At 47.0% G+C, this 27257-nt stretch overlaps 1 protein-coding gene across 1 annotated transcript in view; it reads left to right on the forward strand.

Moving 5' to 3' along the window:
• ATP10A (ATPase phospholipid transporting 10A (putative)) overlaps nt 1-25783 on the forward strand; it is a 177775-nt gene extending 151992 nt beyond the window's left edge. Inside the window, 10 exon segments of the mRNA XM_036844164.1 lie at nt 4773-4957; nt 11053-11380; nt 13906-13982; nt 16946-17071; nt 21427-21627; nt 23450-23530; nt 23609-23713; nt 24150-24337; nt 24482-24996; nt 24999-25783. Coding sequence (XP_036700059.1) covers nt 4773-4957; nt 11053-11380; nt 13906-13982; nt 16946-17071; nt 21427-21627; nt 23450-23530; nt 23609-23713; nt 24150-24337; nt 24482-24996; nt 24999-25141 — 1949 coding nt within the window. The 3' untranslated portion in view covers nt 25142-25783.
• Nucleotides 25784-27257: the final 1474 nt, after the last annotated feature.

The raw sequence follows: 27257 nt of genomic DNA on the forward strand, positions 1-27257 counted from the left end.
TGATGCGTTAAAGGATCCCCCCAGTCCCAGGAAACAAACAGAAACCGTTGGACTCGACAGGACTGCATTTTACATCTAGTAAATATTTCACAGATTTGATTTGGGTGAAAAAAAAATGGGGCTCATCTTTACTAAATTGTGCCCATATTTGCTACTGAGTTCATGTTAGTATTTATAAAAGTATTTATTGCTTTAGTATTTATTTAATTTATTATTTAAAATATTTATTAATGTATGTATTAAATCAGCTGGATCTTTGTATACATGCTCTCTGTGCTCTCACCAGGAGCTGGTTGTGGTAGTGCTGTGTATACACACTCCCCATCTCATGGTGCTGGTGGTCAGATGGTGATACTCCTGGGGCATGAAGATACGGGGGATTCATCTTTCAACAAGAAAGGCCGTAATTCATTTGGCCCCCTTCCTAGGCAAAGGCGTTGGGATATCTCTGTATCTACATACTTATATCTAATAGAATAGCTAATATTCAGATATTTAAGAGCACTACATATACATACTTTACACAATATTCTATTTCACCTACGGTGTCCTGTACGAGGCCACGCACTATTCAAAAAAGCCCGAAGATCCAGAGGCCCAGAGGCATCCTGAACGGTACTCAGGAGGTGAATTAAATGAAACACTTGGAAAATGGCTGTGCCTCCTCTAGATTGCCAGGTTTTGATTTCCTGAACTAGGACTGTTCACATCTGGAACGTGCTTCTCCAAAGGACACTGTTGATAGACCCGTGGGATGGGAGGGGGTCCGCTGGTTGTCATGGCCCCCCTTCTCTGCAGGGTGCTCTCCCCTGGAACAGCTCTCCTCCCCACCAAGCTCTAACGTCTTGAATGGAGTGAAATCCGCCTCCCGGTACCTTCTTCCAGGGGGCACTGGTCCTACCCTCTAGAGCAATGCAGATAAAATCTCTTCCCTTTTCCACAGGATGAGACCTTAACTGTTTGAGAACACAGCTGTGAGTCCCTGAGCTGTCCCTCCTCTGCCTGTCTTTGCAGGCACTCCTTTCTTTCCTTCTTTCAGAGTCTAGGAGCCCTGGCTCAGTTGTCCAGTCCTGGCTCTGCCGCTTACTGGCCATGTGAGCCTGGACACTTGCATCCCAGTTTCCTTATCTGCCAAGTGGATGTAATAGTTCTGTGAGGGTGAGCAGAGGGGATGCAGCAAAGCACTGAGCAAGGTGCAGGCACTGGGTCCAGCCCCACATAGCTGCACGGTGAAGGTGATGAAGCTCGAGTTACTGCTTCCATACCTGTGTGGCCTGGCTGGCATCTTCTGCACAGACTCTCTGCTGATTGGGACCACAGAAATGGCAAACGCACTAATCAGCCTTCCTCCCGCAAGCCAGTTCTTTTTTTTTTTTTTTTAAATGCTGTTAACATTTTTTTAAAATTAATTAATTAATTTATTTATTTATTTTTGGCTGTGTTGGGTCTTCGTTTCTGTGAGGGCTTTCTCTAGTTGTGGCAAGCGGGGGTCACTCTTCATCGCGGTGTGCGGGCCTCTCACTATCGTGGCCTCTCTTGTTGCGGAGCACAGGCTCCAGACGCGCAGGCTCAGTAGTTGTGGCTCACGGGCCTAGCTGCTCTGCGGCATGTGGGATCTTCCCAGACCAGGGCTCGAACCCGTGTTCCCTGCATTGGCAGGCAGATTCTCAACCACTGCGCCACCAGGGAAGCCCCTGCAAGCCAGTTCTTAAACATGTACCATCCCCTACAACCTGGAATGTTTATGGTTCAAATGATGAAGCCAAGCTGGAGAGCAGGAGAACCCCCACCTCAGTGCTCACCACTGCTTCATCCATAGGCACCGTGCTCCAGCTCCTCTGATTTGTATTTGAGAAATGTGAAGTCAGCTTTTATATTTTTAATATCCCATGCCAAATACCCCTTTTTAAACCTTTTCATTTAGGTTCTTACATTAAGTAACACCAGAGAGCCACAGGGCAAGGATTGTCATTCCCCCTGTGTTCTTGAAATTTTCTTTTCCATAATGTTCTGGCCAAGAACCTAAATTCAAAATACAACATTCTGCTCACTCTCCCCAGCGTTCTTCCTGGTTTCTCCAAATGTCATCTGAAACTTCCCAGTTGGTGAGATTTTTCCCCTCCATTGAAAGCTACCTGACATCTGAGTGCAGTGAAATAAGGTGGCATTAGCTTGAACTCCACTAACTACCCTGATTATAATACTCAAAATACCAGGTTCTCCCAAGGATCAGGTTGTAAAGAAGGTGACATTTATTCAAAGTCACATAAATTATATTACAAACAAGCTACCTTGGAGAGCTGAAAAGAGATACTAGGCTTCCAGATCGTTTTAAAAGGACTGTTCCTCAGATTGCCTCTTTATTCTCAGCCATAGTTCACACTGAGACAGACATGCTTTCCATAACTATATTTCTAAGTTCATTAATATCCTGTGTTTGATTCAAACATGCACGTTATATAGGTGAGGGGCAGTCAAGTGACCCAATTAGGAGCCCATTACTTTGGCCAATAAGCTCCTGAAATAAAGAAGGTATGTTTTCAAGGTGTTAGGTTTTCCCTGAAAAGAGGCAGACTTCCTCTGGATGGGAATTTATCAGCGAGGTCTTCCTTGCTTTCTTTCTTGGTGGACACTTACCAAGGAGCCCTGGCTGAGTGGCCAGAGTACAAGGATGGGAGATAGAAGGCCTTTCTGCAGAAAATCCCCATCTAGTGAAGAGTGGGTAGTTGGTTGAGTTGTACACAAAGCACCGCATTGTAGGAAGTGCTATCCTAGAGCAGACATGCAGCTCAGAGGTTTGGATCAGAGACATACCATAAGGGGAATGCTGGCCCTTCCCTGGCTAACTCACTTCCCTCACCCTGCTTTCCACACCTGTGTTGTGGGGATCATTGTAGTTCTCACATCTTAGGGAAGCTGTGAAAACTTTTTCTGGCATATAGGAATCCATCAAGGTTAGCCATGGTTATGATTATTCCACAATCATTATTATTAAGTATGAATAAGACACTATGAACACGCAGAGGTGGCAAGATCATCCCTTCCTCTTTCCCCCACATCAGGGAACATATCGTAGCAGAAGTGACACTTAGGATGCACTGAGAGATGTCGACTCTGTTGGATGGTGAAGATAAGAAGCCAGAGATGTACACTTTATTCTAATGCTAGAGCCACAGAGCTGGGGAAGCGGAGAGGGGCCAGGAGGGTGGTTAGGGTCATGCTCACCATGAGCAAGCATCATAAAGAGGTTCCATTCCTAAGCAGACCTTGAACCCCACACCCCTGCCTGGTCCTTCCTGGGAGGACTTAATGGTTCAGAGCAGAGGAAAGCTTGGGTGCAATGTCCCCTCCTCCTTTCTGGGTCCTTCCCAAGTTACCACTTAGCCTTCTGGTGCATTCATCAAGTGTGGGGTAGGCCCAGGTCCAACACCCCACACAGGCTGCATGAGATGGAAGAGAGAAGACAACCACTTGCCCCTGAGGGGGGCTTCTGGGGAGTTGGTGACACTGTTTCCTGAGCTCAGGGCTGACTACACAGCTGTGTGATTTGTGAAAGTGCATCAAAGGGTATACTTAAGAAATGTGCACTTTTTGTACATGTGTTCTACCTTGACTCCTTCCTCCCCGCACCTGCCATCTCACCCATTCAAGGCAGAGAAAGGGAAGTGGCGTCTATCTTAGTCATTTCAGGCTACTTGAACAAAACTTCCATAGACAAGGTGGCTTAAACAGCAGACATTTATTTCTCAACAGTTCTGGAAGCTGGAAGTCTCAGGTCAAAGTGCTGGCCAGTTTGGTTCCTGAAAAGGGCTGTCTTCCTGGTTTGCAGATGGCTGCCTTCCTTCTGCATCCTCGCACAGTGGAGAGAAGTCGTCTCCCTTGTGTCTTTTGCTGTGAGGGCACAAATCCCTTTCATGAGGGCTCCACCCTCATGACCTAATCACCTCCCAAAGGCCCGACCTCCTAATGCCATTACCTTGGGGATTAGGGCATCAACCTATGAATTTTTAGGGGGGACACAAACATTCAGTCTATAACAGCATCCCAGCACAGGGAGCAGCGTGCATAAAAGAGAAAGGCAAGGCTGACAAGGAGGCCTCAGGCAATGCTGCACTTCTAGAAGGAAGGTGAGACCATCTCACCAAGTTGGAAATGGAGGGAAAAACAGGCTGGCCTAGAGGACACTTTTCTGCATTGAGTAGTATATTTTTCCCAATATACTGAGACCTGCATGGGAAAATCTGCCCCTTAATCATTATTTCTGTGGAAAAAACATTCAGGATAATGTTGCTTTCAAGAAATAGTGGGCCTTCGTGGTCTGTTTCGACAGCTAATGGTAAGCGTTGTTGAGAGCAAGCACTGTGGGTGTCATTCACCAGAAGCTTTCTGTGGGATGGATAAGTTTTAAAACTTTTCATCCCTCCGAATATGGTCACTCCCACCATCTCCCCACAAGCTTCGTTTCCAAGCTATCTGTAAAGTTAAAAGTTGGCTGCATGTTAGAAAGCATTGGAGGTGCTCTGTTGTACGTCCAGAGAATTATGTTCAGTGCCTCCCAGGTATCCCTACCGTGTGGAATCAAGAGCTAGTGAAGGTGCCCCCATGTCCTGAATGAGGAATCACCGAGTGCTTCCAGATAAGATGGACCACAGCAGGGCCCAGTCTGCAGGGTGGGGCCAGCACCTCTGCTGTGTCGGAGCGAGGCATTCATGCCGGTCAGGGTCGGGGCCCATGAGCAGAGGGCTTACCCACACTGTTGTACCTTTGACCAGGTGCCACTGGGATTGAAGACCGCCTGCAGGACGGAGTCCCTGAAACCATTGCTAAATTGCGTCAAGCAGGCCTGCAGATTTGGGTTCTCACCGGTGACAAACAGGAAACGGCCATTAACATCGCTTACGCCTGCAAACTGCTGGACCACGACGAGGAAGTCATCACCCTGAACGCCGAATCCCAGGTGGGTGGATGTTGGGGAGACCCGCTGTGCCTGGGCAGCCTCACACCCCACCAGCCCCAGAGCAGAGCAGGAAAGAATGCCTTCCATTTCTGGCAGCCGCTGTGAGGCGGGCCTTTGCTCTCTGCTCTGTTTGCACCTGTGTTGTGTTTCTGGCACTCAGAACGTGCTTGTCATAGTCTTGGAAGATGTGGGATTTGCTGAGATTTCTTAGGAACGCGCATCTCGGCTTTATAATGCAAAATTCAACCCACTTTTTCCTGACATACTTTCCAGCCAACAGTATCAGAGAGTGTTCTTCATGAGGTCACATGGAGCCAGGGCAACGGTCCATTCTGCGTTGGCGTCCTCAGGATGGCATGTGTTGTCTCACGGTTGCCCCAGTGGCATGTGGGTTTTCATTCGTCACATCTATTGACTGAAATCCCCAAGTGTGGAGGGTGGATCTCTTCCCATAGGCCCTGGCCGGGGCTCTGATTCCTCGAGTGACTGACTCTCCCTTGGAACATCTCCTCCAGCAGATGACAAAGTCTAACTTTTATGGATCATGCTCTAGGTGTCACATGTAAGATGTCCCTAATCACAAGGATTTCTCCTTTATTTTCTTCTAAAACTTTTATAGTTTAGCATCTCAGCTTTAAACACAATCTGTTTTGTGTAGAATTTTGTCTAAGGTGTGAGGTTTACATCAAACTGCATTTTTCTGCATTATTCAGGCACCGTTTGTGGACAGTCTTTTTTCCACTAAACTGTCTTTACACCTTTGTTGAAAATCAATTGGTCCTATTTGTGTGGGTCTATTTCTAGACTTTCTATTCTGTTCCATTGATCTGTGTGTCTGTCCCTTCACCAAACCATGCTGTCCTGTGGGTTTTTAAATGTCTTAAAATAGGCAGTGTTTTGTTTAATTTCCAAGTGTTTGGAGTTTTCCTATTTTCTTTCTGTTACTGATTTCTATTTTAAACCTATTTTATTGATTTCTATCCATTATTGTCATAGAATATGCTTTTTATGATTTTAATTCTTTCATATTAATTTTTTTTAATGACCCAGAGTATGATCTATCTTGGTGAATGTTCATATGCATATGAAAAGAATGTGTGTTCTGCTGTGTTGTTGGCTGGTATATCAATTAGATCCAGTTGAGAGATGGTACGGTTCAATTTTTCTATAATAGGGGTCAGCAAACTGTGGCCTACAGGTCAAATCCAACCTACCATGTTTTTATATACAATCTTTGGCTGTTTTCATGCTATAATGGCAGTTTTGAGTAGTTGCCACAGAGACTGAATGATCTGAAAAGCCTGAAATAATTTACTCTGGCCCCAAATAGCTACTCCAGCTATTTTGATTTCTGTTTGCATGGCATACCTTGTTTGATCCTTTAGTTTTTAATCTACCTGTAGCATTACATTTGAAATGAGGTGAGGTTTTTTGTTTGTTTATGGTTTTTTTGGTAGATCATGTTTTCATACATTCAGACAGTCCCTTTTAATTGGTATGCTTAGATCATTTACATTTATTATAATTATCAATATGTTTGGATTCAAGTCTACTATTTTATCTTTTGTTTTCTTATTATTCTCTGTTTTTTGTTCCTCCATTCCTTTTTCTACCTTCTTTTGGGTTATTTGAACATTTTTTAGTATTTCATTTTAATTTGTCTCTTATGTTTTGACATCACTTAGCCTTTTTTTTAATAAGTATTTTAATTAATTAATTAATTAATTTTTGGCTGTGTTGGGTCTTCGTTTCTGTGCGAGGGCTTTCTCTAGTTGTGGCAAGTGGGGGCCACTCTTCATCGTGGTGCACGGGCCTCTCACTATCGTGGCTTCTCTTGTTGTGGAGCACAAGCTCCAGACGCGCACGCTCAGTAGTTGTGGCTCACGGGCCTAGTTGCTCTGCAGCATGTGGGATCTTCCCAGACCAGGGCTCGAACCCATGTCCCCTGCATTGGCAGGCAGATTCTCAACCACTGCGCCAGCAGGGAAGCCCCCATCACTTAGCTTTTTTAGTGTATTTTCTAGGATTACACTATGCATACTTAAGTTGTCACAGTCTACTTAGAATCAATGGAATGAAGAAATCTTACCACTCCACGTGCCCCTTACTCTTCCCCCTAACGTTGAAGGTGTCATATATTACAACTGCATGAATTGAAATCCTCATCAGATATTATATTTTTTGCTTTCAATCTAAAAGCATATTTTAAAGAAATCAAGAGGAAAAGAATGGTCCATTATATTTAGTTAAAATAAATTATATTTACATAAATTAAATTATATTTACAATTTCTGTTGTTCTTCTTCCATTTCTGTTATTTCAGGTTTCCTTGTGGCACAATTTCCCTTCTCTAGGAAGAACTTCCTTTATCTATGTTTTAGAGTAGGTCCACTGGTGGCAAATGCTCTTGCTTTTCTTCATCAGAGAATGTCTTTATTTCACTGTGGTACCTAGTGAGAAATCAACAGTCATTTGAATCATTATTACCCCATAGCTAATGAATCATTTATAACTGGCTGCTTTCCAATGTTTTTCTTTGTCTATAATTTTAAGCACTTTCATTACGGTGTGTTTGGGCATGGATTTCTTTTGATTTATAATCTGGGACTTGCTAAGATTCTTTAATCTGTGGGGTTATGTCTTTCACCAGATTTCGTAAGTTTTCAGCCATTATTTCATCAAATACTTTTTCTGCACTGCACTTTCTCCTCTTCTTCTGTAAGACTGATGACATGAATATTGGGTCTTTTGTTATTTTCTCAAGGGTCCCACAGGTGCTCTTCAGTTTTCAATTTTTTTTTCTCTCTTGTTCAAATTGGATAATTTCTCTTGATCTGTCTTTGAGATCACTGACTTTTTCTTCTGTTATCTCCATTCTGCTACTGAGCCCATTTAGTGGTTTTTTAAAAATAAACTTTTTATATAGAATGGTTTTAGATTTACAAAAAAATTGTGAAGAATAGTACTGTTTCACCTATACATAATTTTGCCTATTATTAACATCTTTACAATTTATAATATGATATTGATATACAGTTACTTACTAAAATCTGTGCTATATTCGGATTGCCTTAATTTTTACCTAATGTCCTTTTTGTTTTCCAGAATCTCATTGAGAACCCACATTACATTTTCTTTAAATTAATTTATTTATTTGGCTGCGTTGGGTCTTAGTTGCAGCACGTGGGATCGTCGTTGCGGCACGTGGAATCTTTTGTTGCGGCACATGGGCTCTTCATTGCAGCACACAGGCTTCTCTCTGGTTGTGGTGCTCGGGCTCTAGAGTGTGCGGGCTCAGTAGTGGCAGCACGCAGGCTCTCTAGTTGTGGCACGTGGGCTCCAGCGTGCATGGGCTCAGTAGTTGAGGCACACAGGCTCTCTAGTTGTGTCGCGTGAGCTCTAGAGCACACGGGCTCAGTAGTTGTGGTGCACGGGCTTAGTTGCCCCACGGCATGTGGGATGTTAGTTCTCCGACCAGGGATCGAACCCACGTCCCCTGCATTGGAAGGAGGATTCTTAACCACTGGACCACCACCAGGGTAGTCCCCAGGATCCACATTACATTTAGTCATCATGTCTCCTTAGGCTCTTACTGGCTATAACAGTTTCTCAGACTTTCTTCATTTTTGATGACCTTGACAGTTTTGAGGATAGATACATTCAGGTGATTCGTAGAATGTCTTTACATGGGAATTTGTCTGATATCTTTCTCATGATTAAAGTTATGAGTTTTGGGGAAGAAGACCACAGACGAAGGGCCATTTTCACCATTTCATCGCATCATATCAAGAGCACATTCTATCAACATGACGTATCACTGTGGATGTTAATTTTGTCAGGTTTCTCCCCCGTAAACTAATTCTCACACTGTCCTCTCTGGAAGGAAGTCACTGTGCACAGCTCACAGAGAGTGTGGGGGTTATAATCCCCCTCCTTGAGCACGGAGAAATTATGTAAATTACTTATGTAATCCAATGATGGACACATAAATGGAATCCAGTGAGCTTTTCATTTTCATTAATGTGTTTTGGGGGTTCTAAAATTTTTATTTGATTCCTCTTTATATCTTCTGTTTTTTGCTGAGACTTCCTTTCTATTCATTTCTAGAATTTTTTCTTACTTCTTGGAACACTTTTATAATGGCTGCTTCAGAGTCTGTCAGGTAATTGCAGTATGTGTGTCATCTTGACATTGGCTTGATTGTCTTTTACCACAGGCACTGAAAATTTCCTAGCTCTTTATATGCTAATAAATTTGGAGTTATGTTGTGGGTATTTTGAATGGCACTCTGATCATTTTAAATTTGGAGAATGTGGATTTTTTTAAGGCAGGATATCAGTCCTCTTGGGTGCAGCCTGCAGGCTCTGAACAGCCTTGGGGTGTTGATTTCAATGTCAGTTTTGTTTGGCCTTTGCCAAGCTGTTAGAATCTGTCTCACATTTTTGCCAAGCTCCCCCCTCCTGACAATTTTTCCAGTACTTTCTGATTCTCTGGGAGTCCCTCTGGCATGAAAGCTGGGGTTTGAGTTACCTTGATCTGCTTTGTACTTCTGCACCGACTTTCAGGGCCAAGTGGTGGCAGGACAGACAGAAAGGAGGGCAGTCGTTGCCTTGCTGTCCTGGGGCCACAGCTGCTCTGATAGGAAGGAAGGACCACCTCCCTCAGAGTCCCCAGCAACAGATGGCTGTGCTACCACTGTTGTTCCTACTGCTGCCCACAGAGCAAAATTGCCTGGGGCTGGGTTCAAGAGAATAGAGGAAAAAATAAGTAAAAATGGGGTTTCCTCCATTTTCTCTAAGCATTGGAAGTTCTCTTTTCCGCTCCTCAAGCCAGAAGTAGAGGGCTTCTAGAGCTGGAGCTTTCTCTGTCCCTGCCTCGGTGCCCACCTCCAGCTTCCGTGACACCTGGGTCCAGGTGAGGGCCTGCCAGAGTGACAGTGGAAACCTTGTGGTTCAGTGTGTTTAGAATGCCGGTCTTCTTCCCCAGCCTGACAGCTACTGTTTACTCTGAGTACTCAAAGTGGCTCTATGAATCTGTCCAGGTGCCACAGCTGCACCTGTAGGGGAGGCAGGGCGTGCTTGCTCCATCCTACCTTGTCAGTGCCTTGTGCTAGGACCAGGGCATCCATGGTATACCTGCAATGAGGTCCCGCATTCTCTGCGAGGCCTTCCCAGTCACCACCACTCCCAGCCCTGCCTGGAAGCAAGTTTTCCCCTCCTTGTATCCAGGGACACTTTGCACATGCTGGTCAGTGACTTGCTGTGGTCATGGGTGTGTGTGTGTGTCCGGCTGCCTGCTCATCACTCAAGGCCAACAGCTGCGTCTTCTTGGTCTTCTTTTCTCCAGTCTCACTCATTTTCCTCGATGTAAAAGGTCCTCAGTTAAGTGCTTGTCAGACACACCTGGATTCCCACAGTGCATTGTAGGAAGCTGCTCACTAACCTGGGGGCTCATTGTCCATCCGTGGAGGACCAGGAACCACTTCAGTTCCCTGGAGTGTGTTCATTCTTGGAAACACTTTTCCCTCCTATGCCTCTGTCCCCTGACCTTGCAGGTTCCCCAGGAAGTTTCCCTATTCTTTCTGGAACTCAGATACAGCTTTGGAAGGGCACTGTCAATTCAAAGCCTCAGTAATGAGGCTTTTTTTTAAACTTCATTTTCCTGAGCTTAGGGAGACACTGATTACACTTCTTTCGGAGCTAATCACAACAGAAGCTTTTGTTGGTACCTCACTAGGAAACAAGAAGGGCTGAGTAAGGGCCTCTGAGGACCATGGGGAAGTGCCTGGAAAGCTCCCATAGCCTAACTAGCCGGCAGCTCAGCCTGTCTGGCCAGGCCTCCCGAAGTGAAAATGCTTTGTCCTAACCTCTACACAGTATACTGGAATCAAGTAGAGTCTTATAGGAACCCTAAACCAACTCAAATTCTTTCATGTTGAAAGTCATCCACTTTTACCGACTTCCCAGGCTCAGGAGGGCCACCTCCTGGGCAGAGCCTACAGCCTGGGTCCCTGGAGATTCTCAGATGTGTTGTGTGGGCAGCCTGGTCTGTGATGCGGCCGAGTGACCTGCACCGTCCTCTCGTGTCCATTTCAGGAGGCGTGTGCAGCCCTGCTGGACCAGTGCCTACACTATGTGCAGTCCAGGACCCCCCACAGTGCCGCCGAGAAGACCGCTGGCGGCGTGAGCATGGGCTTCTCCCCCCTCTGCTCGCCCTCTGCAGCCGCCATCTCTGGCCCCAGCCCCAGCCTTGTGATCGATGGGAGAAGTCTGGCCTATGCCCTCGAGAGAAACCTGGAGGACAAATTCCTCTTCCTTGCTAAGCAGTGCCGGTCTGTCCTTTGCTGTCGCTCGACTCCCCTGCAGAAGAGCATGGTGGTGAAGCTGGTCAGGAGCAAGCTCAAGGCCATGACTCTGGCCATAGGCAAGTATCCAGGCCGAACAGCCCCCACCTCTGCAGCTGCTTCCTGTCAAAGCATCTTGAATTTCCTGCCCCTTCCACACTATGCCATAGGATGGGAAAACGCTTCCTTGCTCTTTTTTCTATTTATAAAATCACACCTGGTACAATGAAACAGGCAGCCTGTTCCAAATATAAAGCTTGGATTTGAAAGCCACCAAATGTACTAGCAACAGATATAGCTACATATTAGGAAGTCAGTAATTCAATGGTGGTTGAAGAAGATGGAGCTTATTACTGTCTCCTGGGCGACAGAAGACTACTGTCCAGCAGCCTCGGCCACAGTGGAGCCCTGCACACTAAGCACGACCCCAGGCCAACTTAGGAAGAAGGCCCTTTGCAGGTGCTTCTAATGGCCGTGAGCCACCTGGAGTCCAAAGCTTCATCATGCTGCACGACCCAGGGACTCCATGGTGATCAGAATTCCCATCGCTTCTTGTCTGCTGAACTTTGTTTCAAGACAAGCATCTAATTTGAACAATCCCTCCTAAGGTCTGAATAGTTGCTAAATTTTGCATCATTTCCTTAAGGACTGTGCATCTAATGGTGGTTTTTCCTTGCAGACTGTTGGTCTGGAGAGCCTTCTCGGCTCCTCTTCCGTGCTGCACGGTGCTCACCTGTCTCCCCCAGGGGAGTGTCCCCATGTCTGATACAGGTCCGGCCTCCAGTGAGGTTCAGGGACTTGGCAGCGCCACCTGCTGGTGAGGGATGGGAGAGACTGCAGGTAGCCCAGGAAAAGAGATGATATGATCCCCGGGATCCCCCAATATCAAACAGTTTGTTTTCCCTGCATATAGAATGCACACCGGGGTGAGAGTTGGCTCTGAAATAAAGCATCCTCACCAATCACTAATAGTTACTGTATGTTCTACGAAAGGTCTGTGACAGCCCCTCCTTGATGACGTAGGGATTGCCACCCTGTCATACAGGACACCTCATCAGGATAGTTGAGGCCGGTGTTGAGCCCAGTCCGTGGGGGATGGCCTTAGCATGGTCGTCATGGAGACGGCCCTACACATCCCCAGGGCCATGGTAACTGCTAAGGGGAGTGAGTGTGTGTTCATCTGTGGCCCCTTAGTTCAGGCTGAGGTAAGACAGGCAGCTCTTCTGGGGGTGGCCCCTCCTCAGGGAGGCTGTCTCAGGACCACCTTTGCCCTCGTGTGCCTGGAGGGGCCTTTAGGGCTCGGGCTGTCTGAGCAAGTGTTGGAGGGAGAAGCTGAGGAGTCTGCAGGCTGGGTCTGCACCCTTACCGATAATTTTGCTCCTGTGTAACGTGAGGACAGTGCCCCCCAGTGGGGCTGGTGTAAGACCTGAATGATAAAGCACATTTTCACTGTCTGGTCAGTGCCTGCTCAGCCACTGAATCACTGATGTGTGGCATTCATTTAGGAAAACGGAGGTAAAGCTTGGCTGGTTAGAAAGAAAAGAAAAAACAAAATAGAATCTCAAAAGGGAAAGGGAAAGTAAGGACCAATCAACGTTAGTTCATTTCTTTCTATGAATTAAAGCATGGATATGACCTAGTCCTGGGCATCCAGCGGTTAATAATCCAGAGAACATCATTGTCTACATATCTCATTTTCAATGGGACGTTCTGGAAAAAGTTGCAGAGGTTATTGCTTTACAGAATTTCAATTTGACAAATATTGACTCATCACCCTTGTTGGACCCAGTGCAATAAAGAACAGAGGAATCACAAGGGAGAGATGTCCTATAGCCATGGTCTGAGATCCTCCAACTTTATGTATCTACACTTTTTGCATATTTGAAATTTGGGAGGTACTCGGTGATGTGGGCCCTTCTGCTGCCCTGTTCCAAGAACGGTCACTATCACTGAATGACAATGACTTTAAGTCTCTGCTTGCCTTTCCCTAAAGGTGTCCAGAGCTCTGACCTATACCCTGTATTCCTACACATTTTCTGTGACTGAATAAGTAGACGGTTTCCTTTATCACATGCTCAGAGAGCCCAAGGGTGGGCACGGTAGCTAACAAGTTAGCTGGACATTGGTGTGCAAAAAGAGCTCCACAGTTTGTTTGGGCAGAGTTTAACCTCCTTCGTTCAGTTTAGAAAACCACTCACCTGAGTATGAATTGGAGTAGCCTTGACTGACGTGTAACAAAGTCTGGAGTGGCTCAGGAAACAGCAATGAAGGTGGTGGTCATATCTCTCCCTGTGCTGGATGCCACGTGAAGGGCTCTACTGGTGTATGAGCCAGTAGCTTGGAACGTGTACTAACTGGAAAGGGACACGCTGGCCACCGCTTTTGGAAATACCTCCTGGTGTGGCTGGTGAGTGCAAGCCTCCCACTAGGCTCTTTCTGGCTGCATAACTTGGCTCCCCCAAGGCACTCTGCACTGCCTCTTCCTCACTCCTCCCCAGGACCCTTCACAGGACCCAGCTCACGGGGACCCCATGATGATCCATCAAGCTGATTTGATTCTGTGCATCTCAACTCAAATGATTCTTCCTGCCCGTGCTGTTTCTAGGAGATGGAGCCAATGACGTCAGCATGATCCAGGTGGCAGATGTGGGCGTGGGACTCTCAGGCCAGGAGGGCATGCAGGTAAAGACCAAAGGGGCTGTCCTGGGTGACCAAGGGGTCCTCACACTGTGAGCTGTGCTGGCCTTCTTGTGGGCTCTGTGCCGCAGAGCTAAAGGGTTGGACTTCAGTACAACTGGTGCTCTCCTGCTAAGCCAGTGGTAGGATACCAGGTGGCAGGTGGCTCTTCATGTTTATGAAGCCATGTGCAGTGAATGTGTCTATAAGTGTATTTCTGTGAAAAGGTGGGATGGAGCGAGGCACGGTGAGTCATCGCCTTCCTCTGGCTGTCAATGGTTCGTCCCTCGAAGGCATTTTTTACTGCTCCTGAACATTAGTGATACCATTTGAAGAATGGACTTTGCTGTAGGACTGTTGTATCCTGGTGTCACTATAAAGATGGAGTGCAGCCATCCTTGCTCATGTGAAAATTTATTTCTGCATTTTTCATTTGCCACTGTGTTGGTTCCTGACATGTGATCCAGACAATGAACAAATGAGTTCATTAAAAATGTACTTCTTGGGACTTCCCTGACGGTCCAGTGGTTAAGATTTCACCTTCCAATGCAGGGGGTGTGGGTTTGATCCCTGGTCGGGGAGCTAAGATCACACATGGCTTGTGGCCAAAAAAACCAAAAACATAAAACAGAAGCAATATTGTAACAAATTCAATAAAGACTTAAAAAAAAATGGTCCACATCAAAAAAAAAAAAAAAAATCCAGAAGAAAAAAGATGTACTTCTTTTGGATGTAACATTATAACAGTTGCCGACATTTGATTAACTTTGAGTCACAGTATTTTTTAACTTGGTGGAGACTTTCAGGAACAATCTATCCAGTTGTCTTCTTTTAAAAATCAGGATGTTGGTCACTGTTTGGTCATTGGTCGATCTCATTGATGCATTCAGTCAGTAATTAGCTATTGAGCACTCATGTGCCATGCTTGTGCAGGCTTGTTGATTTTCTCACTTGACACTGAAATCGCAGTAAGATGGAAAGTCCTGAGCCAGAAGCACGGTCGCTCCATCTCGGGCCCATCCTCAGCACCTTCTTACTCTCCTCCTGCCCCTCCTCTGACTTGTGTTACCTTATTGTACATTTTTCTTCCTCCATGAAATTGAAAATAGAGCCCAGCTTGGACTCATCCTTGCCTCTTCATGGTGCCATGTACATGGGGGAAGCTCAAAAAACATCTGTTGAATGAATGAACAAAATAGTTAATTCCTTCTGATTTTTTCAGCATTGCCTCCTTTGCATTCATTTCCTAGAGTGAAAAGCTACCCAGGGCAGTGCTTGTAAACCATGTATGCAGAGAAATGCACCCAATGAATCCACTTTGTCTCAGAGTCTCTAAGGTTGAGCATGTGGGTGAGGAGGGGCGTGAGCTGCCCCCACTGCATGGCCTCGGGGCAGGAACTGGAGGGGTCTACGAGCCATGAAAGAGGTATGGGGATCAGCCAAGCTGTAGGGCTCCTATTGAGACTTGGCTTTGAGTGGACGTGACTTCTGCGTGGGTTGTAACTGGATGCTTCTGTATTGTTTAAAGCTATACTTCTTTTTTGAGGGCACATTATGTAAGATGGCAGTAAGACTGGACACTTTTTCTTACTGCTCTAAGGGCTCAGGTTACCCAGGGGAATGTGGCCCTGTTTGCATGTTAGTCAGTCTGATAAGCAAAGGGACATTGTGCGGAGCTCTCTGGGAGATGCACTGTGTGGGGCGCTGTGGCTGCAGGGACCCGAGGAGTCCAAGCTGAATCCCTGAGGAAGAGTGAGGGTGATTGCAGCTCCCCAGCTCAGCCAAGGTGGGAAGGGTGTCCAGGGCAGGGAGACAGAGGGAACCAAGGAGATTCTGTAGCTCTGAGATGCTCAGTCTTTGTAGAGTCTTCTGGTCAACCATGTTTGTTGAGTACCCCATGGGCCAAGCACTGACTGGGAACTAGGGCTGCAGGGTGATCACAATATCTACCGTCCTGGCTTTCACGGGATGTTCAGAAAGACCAGAGAGGGAAGACAGAGAAGTATTTTAAACTTACACCAGTAGTCATAATTGTAGTGAGTGCTGTGAAAGAGAAACACTAGTTTCCCTGTTGAGGATGTGACGGGAGGCTCTAACCCAGCTGGGAGCATTGGGGAGGCTCCCTTGACGGAGGAACAAGCAGTGTGTTTGGGGTGTGGAGGTGGAAAGTTGTGGCCAAAGGCTGGAGAATCAGGTAGGGCCTGGAAGGAGGGGTCTATCTGCAGTTCTCAAGGGTCGGGGCTGCTTCTCAAAGACCTCCTAGGCCTCTCCTTAACTCTGTTTAACAACAACCCTTTGAGTTTTTAGACTGACTCCAGTGAGGACAGGGACCCTGTGTGATGGTGTCTACCTCCAAGTCTATGCCTGGCAACTGGAGGGTCTTAATACATGATTTTTGAGAGGATGAATCATGGAATAAATGAAGGAAGGAAGAAAAGATGCACAAAACCCTTGACTCCTACATGTTGACAGGAAGAGGGGTAAAGACACTATTTGCTTTCAGATCCTTGTGTTTGGGTTCATAAAGCAGACATTCTAAGGCTTCATTCTTTTCTGTCATGCATAACGATGTTATTCTGTTGCACAGATGGGACAACATCATCACCTACTCTTTTCCAGGTGTTATTTAAGGAAGTCCATAAAATTTGAAAAGCAGACTTAACATTTTTATGTGGAATAACCCTCAAAGATAAGCAGAAATGTATGGAAAAGAAAAAGCAAAAACTTTAAAAATCCATCAATTACATATATTTGAAATCTTAAATGAGTCCTCTAGGGCGATATCCCTAAACTAGAGTGTTGTTGAGATTGGATTTTTCTTAAATGCAGGCGTTCATCAGGGAGATGGTGGTACAGCCAGCTCAGACTGGATTTCTCCGTCCATGTTGTGCCTTGTATTTGGGGGGAGATGAGACAGACCTTAGGCGCAGTGAAGTGGCACCAGTAACGGGAACTCTCTCCCTTTCAAGGCAGTGATGGCCAGCGACTTCGCGGTGCCCAAATTCCGATACCTTGAGAGGCTCTTAATCGTTCATGGACATTGGTGCTATTCCCGACTTGCCAACATGGTGCTGTACTTCTTCTACAAAAACACAGTACGTATTTGGTGCCGGTGTCGAGGATTTTTGATGTGAAAGGCCTGAGATTCACAGGACCATCACCTGAACGTGGCCGGAGGGCTACCCCACAGCCTCCCATTGGTCCCACCCTCCTTGACCTTTGTGGATTTTCCCCAGGCCTGGCCTGGTGTTGTACCCTGCAGGCTCAGAAGTCTTAACTCACCTGCACCTCTGAGGATGGAGACAGGTAGATCCAAGGAGAACATCCACTTGGAGCTTTATAATAAGAAGTAGAATGACCACGAGGTCCAGGGGTTTGCATGAGGTCATCAGCCAGTGAGTGGCTGAGGCTGCATTCAGCCCCCATCCATCTGACTCCAGCTTCCAAGCCCTTGACCACTCTGTCCCTTGGTCTCTAAGGAGTGGTCTGCCGAGGTGCCCACAGACAGGAGTGCTCTGATTGGTGCTCTCTCCAGAGCAGGCAGGGGATCAGAAGATGAGCAGGAGTGTGATTTGGCAGTCCTGGGTTAGCATGAGAGGACTCAGCCAGGCTGTAATCCTGATACTGAGCAGTCTTTGAGAAGCCTTTCCTCGTAGCCCTGGCTGACATGAGTATACATACTCCTATGGCTGCATTGTTGCTTCTGTATTTGTCAACCATAGGCATCGTCACATTTTACCATAGTTTTCTATTCAGAGTACTTGCGCACTAGACATTGACACTCTGCTACAACTTACTACACTCTACTACAACACCTAGTCCACTGCACCATCTCAATAGATATGCAAATAAAATAATTTCACTTGTAAATCCAGGATTAAGATGGACTGTCCAGGGACTTCCCTGGTGGTGCAGTGGTTAAGAATCCACCTGCCAATGCAAAGGACACGGGTTCGAGCCCTGGTCCGGGAAGATCCCACATGCTGTGGAGCAACTAAGCCCGTGCGCCACAACTACTGAGCCTGTGCTCTAGAGCCCGCGAGCCACAACTACTGAGCCCCCGTGCCACAACTACTGGAGCCCACGAGCCACAACTACTGAAGCCCACGCACCTGGAGCCCATGCTCTGCAACAAGAGAAGCCACCGCAATGAGAAATCCCATGCTCTGCAACGAAGAGTAGCCCCTGCTTGCTGCAACTAGAGAAAGCCCACACGCAGCAACAAAGACCCAATGCAGCCCAAAAATTAATTAATTAATTATTTAAAAAAAGAAAAGATTGTTCAGAACCAGTCAATGAAGTATGTGGAATGATAAAAATTTGATTGTGACCTAAACTGATTTCATAGAAAATTGTTTATTCAGATACAGATGGGCTTTGATATAGCAATTATGGCATTGAAGCTTTGGGGTCCAGATTTAATAAAGTAGAAACAATCGGAAAAAAAATGCGCCCACCCTGGGCCAGTGGGAAGGGGATGCCAGCAGGCGCCCTCTCCGGCCAGCTCAGTCTGTAGTTGACCCTTCAGTTAGGGCATTCCCGGACCTGGCTGGCTCAGGACAGTTCTGTCTCTCCAGGGACTCTGATCCAGGGCCCTGGTCCTTTCCCTGTTGACCCTAACATTTAATTCTTAGTTCTTTCACTACTATGTCCTTGGCAGACAGCTGTATGGCAGCCATAGTCCTCCAGGATGGACCACATGGCCATTTCAGGACCCTACCCTACTTGTAAGTGAGGTATAGACGTTCTGCTGAGAAGTTGCTGGATTGCTACTTGTCCGTCTTGCCTCTGATAGCTTGTGGTTGAATGTACAAACAAGGAGACAAAGTAAACTCTTGGGGTAACTGACTCTTGGGGTAACTGACTCTGCAGAGTAGTCCCATAAACCTACCCTGCTGAAATCCGCAGCTCGAAAGTCAAGATCATCCTGTAGTCTTCTGAAACAAAATCAAATAAATTAAAAGGTTTATTTGTTTATTTCTAATTCCATTTTAAATCTCCATGTTCACTCTGAACTACCATCAGGACAGCTCTTATGCATGTTCTTATAGTTTGTTCCAGAGGCTTAGACCCACCTTTCTTTTCCCATCTCCCACCTCCTCACTCTCACCCATTTTTTTGAAATGTCTTCTAGCGAATTAATACAGATATTCAGGACCAATCATGGCATGTCTAATTTTATAAGTTAGGTCCTGAAAATAAATTGAGATTGGGTTCTGCCTGGGACTCAGTCCACACAAAGATGTGCCATGCTGTCCCTGTCCTTGTCAGATCACTCTCCTTTTTTCTGACTGCCTGGCATTGCTTCCCTAGCACCCCCACTCCCCACCAAGCACACAGTTGCAAACCTGGAGGGTCCCAGCTCCCAAAGGGGTAGGAGGGTGCTTTGAGTAAAGGTGAGTGGGGCTGGGAAGGGTGGAATCCTAGCCCTGTTTCTTTCATTCATTAGCTGTGCAATCTGGAGCGAGTTATTTGCCTTCTGTGGATTTTGTTTTCTTTATCTGAAAACAAAATAAAATGGAACCCGGGAATTGAACTCTGCTCTCTGTAATTCCTAATGAAAATTTCTCAGATTGAGGGGATGGCATTCAATATTTCAGTTGCAGATGAGGCCCAGAGTGGCCGCCTGCAATGGTCACTGGCTCCTGCCTGCCACGGTGAATCTGTCCTCACGGAGGGGACAAGGAAGGAGAAGGGGTGCCTGTTTTTATTCTGTATAAGATGCAAAGCCTCTGTTAACAAGTACTTAATCTACTTGAGAAATTCGAGGATAATCACTCTGCCTCCCAAAGTGAGAAATTCATTAGTTTTAGGAATAAGTTGGCCTTCCTTCCAGTAAAGAGCAAAGAAGAAAAGTTTCCATAGCAACAGTGGTTTGGGGAGAAGGCTTTTGGGTACTGCAGTAAAAAAAAAAAAGTCTCAGGTATCTAAGTACTTTTCCTCCTCTTTGTCTGACTCCACTTGCTCACTGATGACTCATTAGGCTGTGCCTGAGGAGGTGGGAGAAAGAAAAGCAGGCGTGGGTGTGAAAAAGGGAAGAAAGTCGAGAAAAAGCCAAGTTTGTCAGTTTTCAGGGTGGAGGGGAAAAGTTGCATTAAGTCATAGATTGAAACAAGTCCTGGAGGATCTGTGTCATTAGAGGTGATATCAGTGTAGACTATCATTTTTTCTGATCTTTGGAACAAGCCATTTTCAGGTCAAGAAACCCGAGCTCAAAGAGGTTAAGTGACGGTGTCAAGGTCAGAAACGTGGGCAGTGGCAGCTCCAGAACCCACACCCAGGCCGTTGTATGCGGTGCACAGCAGAGAATGTTCTTCCCCCATGGCTCCTCCAGGTCACGAGTGGTTGAACAAGTTGGGTTTGTTACTCATACAATGACCATAGTCCAGTCGTTTGACATCTTGGACCTCAGTTTACTTTCCTCTAAATGGGGTGAGCACACTGGCCCTGCTTGAGCCTCAAACAAAGGAAATAGCTGTCCTGCTGACAGTAACGACCACAAACCACTGATGAGCATCTCAGTGTGCAGGAAGCTCTTGTGAGTACTTGAAGGTGCATTAGTCATTAATCTTCACCACAACCCCTCAGCCAAGTACCATGGGTGTGCCTATTTCATGGACAAGGTCACTGAGGCAGAGAGAGGCTAAATGGTCTGTGCCAGGTTGCACAGCTAATAAGTGTAGGAATGCTTTGCAATTGCTAACCTGCCATGCGCCCCATATAACATCAGGCCACGGATGTTCAGTGATCAAGTAATAGTGGGAAGAGGTCCACCCAGCTCCTCCTACTGCGCATGGGAGGAGGCTCTTCCACCTCTCTGGACCTCATTTTCCTGTTCAGTGTAGCTGTAGGGACCAGCGATAATGCCTGTAGCTCACCCACCAACAGTGCCCGGCAGATGCCAGGGCTCAGTAAAGGCAGCGATGTTGGTGTCACCATCAACTTTACCGCCATGCTTGTGTGTGTCCTCCCCTCCATGCGAGTCAATAATTGCACACTGTTCCTCATTAAAAGAGGGAGGCAGGATCCAGGGTTTAGCCCAGGTAGGTTTGGTTTAGTGTCACAGAGAGGGGCACAAGGAAAGAAGCCTCATGATGGGTGATGTATCCAGCCAGCCCTCTTGAGATGGGAGCCACCCTAGACCCTGCCAGACCTTTGTTTTGTTTTCTCTTACGATCTGTGGCATTTGGGCCCAAGACTCCATCCCTCCAAGGGTTGTTGGTGGGAATTCCCAGCTCCCAGTGCTGGTCTTTGATGCTCGAGGGATAGAGGAGGGAGGAGGAGGGGGAGGGAGAGACAGAGGGCACCAAAGTGAGGGCTGTCTTTGGAGACAATTTCTGCCTATAAATTTAGTCTTTACAGTCAGACGCTGCAAAGCCCTCAGCTCCCTTGGACGAGATTCTGCAGGGCAGCTGAGAATTGCTTTTTCCCACTCTTCCCTTGATCACAGATGTTCGTGGGCCTCCTGTTTTGGTTCCAGTTTTACTGTGGCTTCTCTGCGTCTGCCATGATTGACCAGTGGTATCTGATCTTCTTTAATCTGCTCTTCTCATCGCTTCCCCAGCTTGTGACTGGGGTGCTGGACAAGGACGTGCCGGCTGACGTGCTGCTGACCAAGCCGCAGCTCTACAAGACCGGCCAGAACATGGAGGTGAAGCCCCCCTTCCCCCCACCCCATCTCCTGGCCCTCCACGCTCCACATCCAGCTCCTGGAAAGTTCAGGTCCCCACACCTGCCTTTAAATGGACACCCTGGGCAGACAGAGAAGAACAAATATCATATGATATCACTCACGTGGAATCCAATTTTAAAAAATGATATAAATGCACTTATTTACAAAACAGAAACAGACTCTCAGATTTCGAAGACAAACTTATAGTTACCAAAGGGGAAACATTGGCGGGGAGGGATAAATTAGGAGCTTGGGATTAACATACACACACTACCATACATAAAATAGAGAACCAACAAGGACCTACTGTATAGCACAGGGAACTCTACTCAATATTCTGTAATAACCTATATGGGTAAAGAATCTGAAAAAGAATATATATATGTATAAATAAATCACTTTGCTGTACACCTGAAACTAACACAACATCATACATCAACTGTACTCCAATAAAATTTAAAAAATAAAATCTTCCAAGAAAAAAAATGGACACTGCGGAACAAACAATTAAAATTCTAGAATCTGACCAGTGGGCGGAAAACAATGAATTCTGTCTCTTGACTGCAATGCATTTATTTAAGTAGAGAGTTGATTGGTTGTGGTGATGGTATCAGGGGTGTATGTATGTGCCCAAACCCATAGAAATGTGTACATTAAAAGTGTGTGGGTTTTGTATATCAATTTACCTAAAGCTTTTTGGGGGAAAAAAAAAAAAGGAAGATTTTTTTAAAAAGTATACTGAGGTGAAAACTGTCTTTACACCAGGAGTCTCCAGGACCCCAAGGAAATCCCATTTGGAATCTAAGTCAAGGTCACGTGGGATGACTGCAGGCAGAGCAGAGATTTTTCTAAAACACCCCCAAAGAAATGTGATTTCCTTTGAATGGGGATTAATGGGAAAATAAACCCATAGGGAAACCCTGGGAAGAACAAGTGAACACAAACAGATGATGTAAAATACATGTTTACATCAATGCATCACATAGATTGACATGCTAATTACCAGCTGTTCCTAGCTGGCCATTAAAGAAAGCCCTGTGAGTGCTGCTCTTGGGCTGGTTGGAAGTATTATACGAGTGCCCAGGGAACGGATCCTCGCATCTCCCACAATGGTCTCTCATTCGGAACTGATTTACTGAAGAGTTGACTTCCCCACAGGCAGCCTGGGGTAGGTAGGGGTTGCTGAGGGTCAGGTAGATGAGGAGAGCCTCTGCTTGTCACCGCTGGCACCAGCAGCTCAGAGTTCTGCAGGGCCAAATACAGATTGGAGCATCCAGATAAGGAAGACTTGATTAGTCCATTTCAAAGTCATTTTTTGCCCATGGTAGGCAGCTTTTTGATTTTAACATTAGGAAACACCCATGATCTAATTTTAAAATAACCCACTTTTAAGAAATATTCTAGCGGGTCCACCAACGGAGGGAAGCAAAGCCCTGACAAAGTAGACGGCTCAGGTTGGGGCAGATGCCGGAGTTTCATGCACTAGTCCCTATCTAGGGAAATTCCTTATGGGATTTAGAAAGCGTTTTCATCTTTCTGCTGTTGACTGAGAATGCTGTAGCAGGCCTTTTGGGCACAAATGCTCGCAGTGACTTACTCAGCCTCATGTGCCCCTGCAGGCCTTTCTGTAGTGTTTTTTCACCAGCCCTTCACACTCCAGGATCTCCCTCTCCAAGGTCCTGAATTAGCAGGTGTCCCTGGGGTGCTTGACTTGTGCCTTCATGGCCCCCATAGGTGACGGAAAACCATTTGAAGAGATGAGGCCTTTCCTGTAATCTCCGTGCTTGTTTTTGTGTCTCAGGAATATCGGCCTCGTACGTTCTGGTTGAACATGGCTGATGCTGCCTTCCAGAGCCTCGTGTGTTTTTTCATTCCCTATTTGGTAAGTTGGCACCTGGCCCAGCTTTTCCCACCACCTTTATCTGGCGACACACAGACACAGGACCTCGCTGTCTTTCAGGCCTACCACGACTCAGACACAGACATGTTCACCTGGGGGACCCCCATCACCACCATCGCGCTGTTCACCTTCCTCCTGCACCTGGGTATAGAAACCAAGACCTGGGTGAGAGCTGTGGGCCTGATCCAGAAGGGGGCTGGTCTGCGATCTGCTCACTTCCGTGCACATTCTGTGAGATTGAGCAGAGTTTTGAGTTGGGGGCTGGGGGGGACTGCAAAGCTGGCCTCACTGTGATGAGAACAAAAGCAGATGCACAGGCCGGCCATGCCCACGCAAGCCCAGGGTGTGGGAGCAGCACTTGTCCCGGGCAGCACTGGGCACCTGCCTGACCAAGCCCCTCCACCCCAGCTCTCCTTCCCCCTCCTTCCCTTGGCACCTGACTTCCATCTCCCCACTTGTGTTCAGGCCGGTCCACCAGTTCTCAAGGCTCCACGCCCCACCGACCACCCTGTTCCCACTACGCCCTCTTACATCCTCCGCTTGCAGAGGACCACTGCATTTTTGTTGAGATAAAAGCCCTGTCTTTCTTTTTCCCCCTCAGACCTGGCTCAACTGGATGGCTTGTGGCTTCAGTATCCTTTTATTTTTCACTGTGGCTTTGATTTATAATGCTTCCTGTGCAATGTGCTACCCTCCATCCAACCCCTATTGGACCATGCAGACGTTAATGGGCGACCCTGTGTTTTACTTCATTTGTCTCATAGCACCCGTCGCCGCGCTGCTGCCCAGGTGGGTATCAGGGACAGTGGCCTTTGGGTCCCACGTGGGCTCTGACAGTATTCTCCTTTGTTGTGTTCCTGTACTGTTTGAGTCTCAGAAGCTCAAAGGCCCCACTGCAGCAATAGCTGACTGTGTTCTATATGTTCTTTCCAGATTGTTTTTCAAAGCCCTGCAGGGGAGCCTTTTCCCCACCCAACTGCAGCTGGGACGCCAGTTGGTCAGAAGGTCCCCCAGGAAACTCAGGGCTCCCAAAGAGACCTTTGCTCAGGGACACCTCCCAGGAGAACCGAGGACGGAACCGTCAGAACAGAGGAGCATCAGTGCCTTGGGGTCCTTCTCCCAGGACTGTAGCTCGCAGGTGTTTTGGCACTCACAACAGCCGGCCTGCTCCCCAGAGGCCAGCGGGGTGCCCACCGTGGTGGACATGGGCGTGTCTCTGAGGGAGGACCCCCTGCTGGAAGGCCTGGGCAGCCAGACCACGGGGTCCTCCTCACCAGGGGAGGTGATCCCGGGAGGCTGTCCAGGGGACCCCAAGATGAAACCCACAAGTGCCAGCAGGGCAGCTGCCCTGTCGTCCATCTTCAGCCTGCCCAGCCTCAGCTCACTCAACTGGATTTCCTCCCTCTCTCTGGTCAGCGGGCTGGGAAGCGTCCTACAGTTCTCCCAAAGTGGTTTACAGATGGACAAGCGGGACAGCGAGTTCCTACCCAGCCCCCCGCAGCCAGACCAGGACCTGCAAGGCTTGAGTGGGCAGACCATGGACTACTTCTAGGACCTCCTTCCAGGGACTACAGCTGGTGGTGGCAGCGGTGAAAACCTCGAAATGCTTTTTTTATAACATAGATGTTAATATTATTTATGTTTATTATTTGCACAGAAGAGTTCTAGTGAGATGTATTTTATATATTTCCAAGGCTAACACAGGAAATGAAAGGTACCAAAAAAAAAGTTTATTTTTTAAAATTTCTAACTAGAGTATATTGAAAAGAAAAATAAGAGCTTTATCGTATATAAAAGTTTAAGGAAGAGAGACACTTGAGAGATGGGTTTAGATTTATTTTTTCATCTCATTTTATAAGAAAATGCAGTCTGATTGGTTTTCTTCAACATGTGTGATGTTTGCTTTCCCCTAGTGGAAACGCGTGTGAGCACAGTGAACCCTGGGCGGGTGTGGATGATGTGAGGGGAGGTGACGGGCACGCACACGGCCCCAGCAGAGATCCCCACTGTCTGTCTCTCAATCCCACCGCTGGGAGGGTGGGCTCTGCTTCACCAGGAAAGGGAAAGTGAGAACTCTGGGAAAACACACATACACACACACACACGAAATTCATTCCAACATTCTACTCTATGCAGGCATTTGGTAAAGACCACCTGTAGGTATTATAGTTCCTATGTAGGGTCTCGCCTGTTAAAATCATAACAAGCAATAAACAACCTTCACTTTGCAAAGAGAGCGTGTCGGGTTGCCACTGTTGTGTGGTATTATTAATACGTGACCTAATGTTACCGAATGCAAGTTCATGTGCTTGACGCACAGTGAGGCCAAACAAACCAAAACATCAGAGTTTGGATCAGAGAAAAGTTCATTGCAGGGCTAAGCAAGGAGAACGGGTAGCCCGTGTTCAAAACTACCCCAAACTCCCCAAAGGGTTTCAACAAAGCATTTTTAAAGGCCAGGTGAGAGAGAGACGTTCCAGGGTCTGTGATCAGCTGTGCACAATTCTCTGATGGTGATCAGTCCTTAGGGCTCACGATCATCAAGCATTAATTTCTTCCTTCTGGTTGTGGTACCAGCATCTGGAAAACTCAGGAAATATGCATCAGATACTATCACTAGGTACTTCAGAGAGGAGCTACAGCAGAGAATATGGGGGAGGGGTCTGTCCTGGGAAGACCCCTTAGGGTCCTGCTCGGTTACACTGACAGAACATATTCTGAGTACTCCAGGGCACTTCCTCATGGCAAGTCCTTTTAGACCCTGTGGAGGAAACAGCTGGGTGACATGCAAGCTGCACATTGGGACACTGTGACATGGGCTACACCAGCTCCGTGCACCAAGAGGCTGGGCTCTTTAGGTTTTTGTCTTATGAGTCATTACTTCTGTCTCTAAACAGAGAAAAAGAGAAGGAAAATATTATAAGAATCCAAGGCAGTTGTATAGCATTTACTCTTCAGAACCCTCTCTTTGACTTTGCCAGCCATCGTGAGTTGCCTGCTTGCTCAGCCTGGGGATGTGAAGTGAGCAGGGTGTGCTCCTGCTTAGGACTTCTGTGGCTGCCTGTCCCTGGAGCAGCGATGTGCAGAGGTCGGAGGATCTCAGGACTAAGCAGTTTCTGAGCACAGCATGCCAGCAATAATGGCTGGTTACCCAGCATGTGTGGCTCATTGCATGTGACAGAAGATGCACCTCATCTGGTCAGATGGAAAGGGAAGGCAGGCCTTATGTCTGCAAGGCCAGAGAGAAGGTGGGCTCCAGGGCAATTGAACATGCAACTCAGACCTGGGCTTTCCCCTTTCTCCCTGCACTCAGCTTTCTGGGATCAGCTTGATCCCAAGGCTGGCTCTGTTCTTGGTAATGACATGTCTGGTACCATCCCAGGACATGTGCTCACATCATGCTCCAGAGGAGAGAGAGGGTGCCACTCTCCACATCCTGAGCAGAGTCTTGGTTTCCTTGACCTCATGCAGTTGCAGGACAGCCTTAAACCAGTTACTGGCAAATTGAGAGAATGTCCTGACGGGCTCCAGGCTGGAGCTGAGAGAGAGGTCAACTTCCCTCCAAGTACCTGGGCTGCATGAGTGGATACTCAGGAATATCTGGGTCCTGTTAGTGGGGCAAGAGAGAAGAAGGAGTGGAGGGGCTTCAGCAGCCAGCAATGCCCAGGACTGAAAGTGGTGCTGTCCTAGCCCACCCCCTCCCCCCATG

This window comes from Balaenoptera musculus, chromosome 2, assembly GCF_009873245.2.
Source record: "Balaenoptera musculus isolate JJ_BM4_2016_0621 chromosome 2, mBalMus1.pri.v3, whole genome shotgun sequence".
NCBI classification, from domain to species: Eukaryota; Metazoa; Chordata; class Mammalia; order Artiodactyla; family Balaenopteridae; genus Balaenoptera; species Balaenoptera musculus.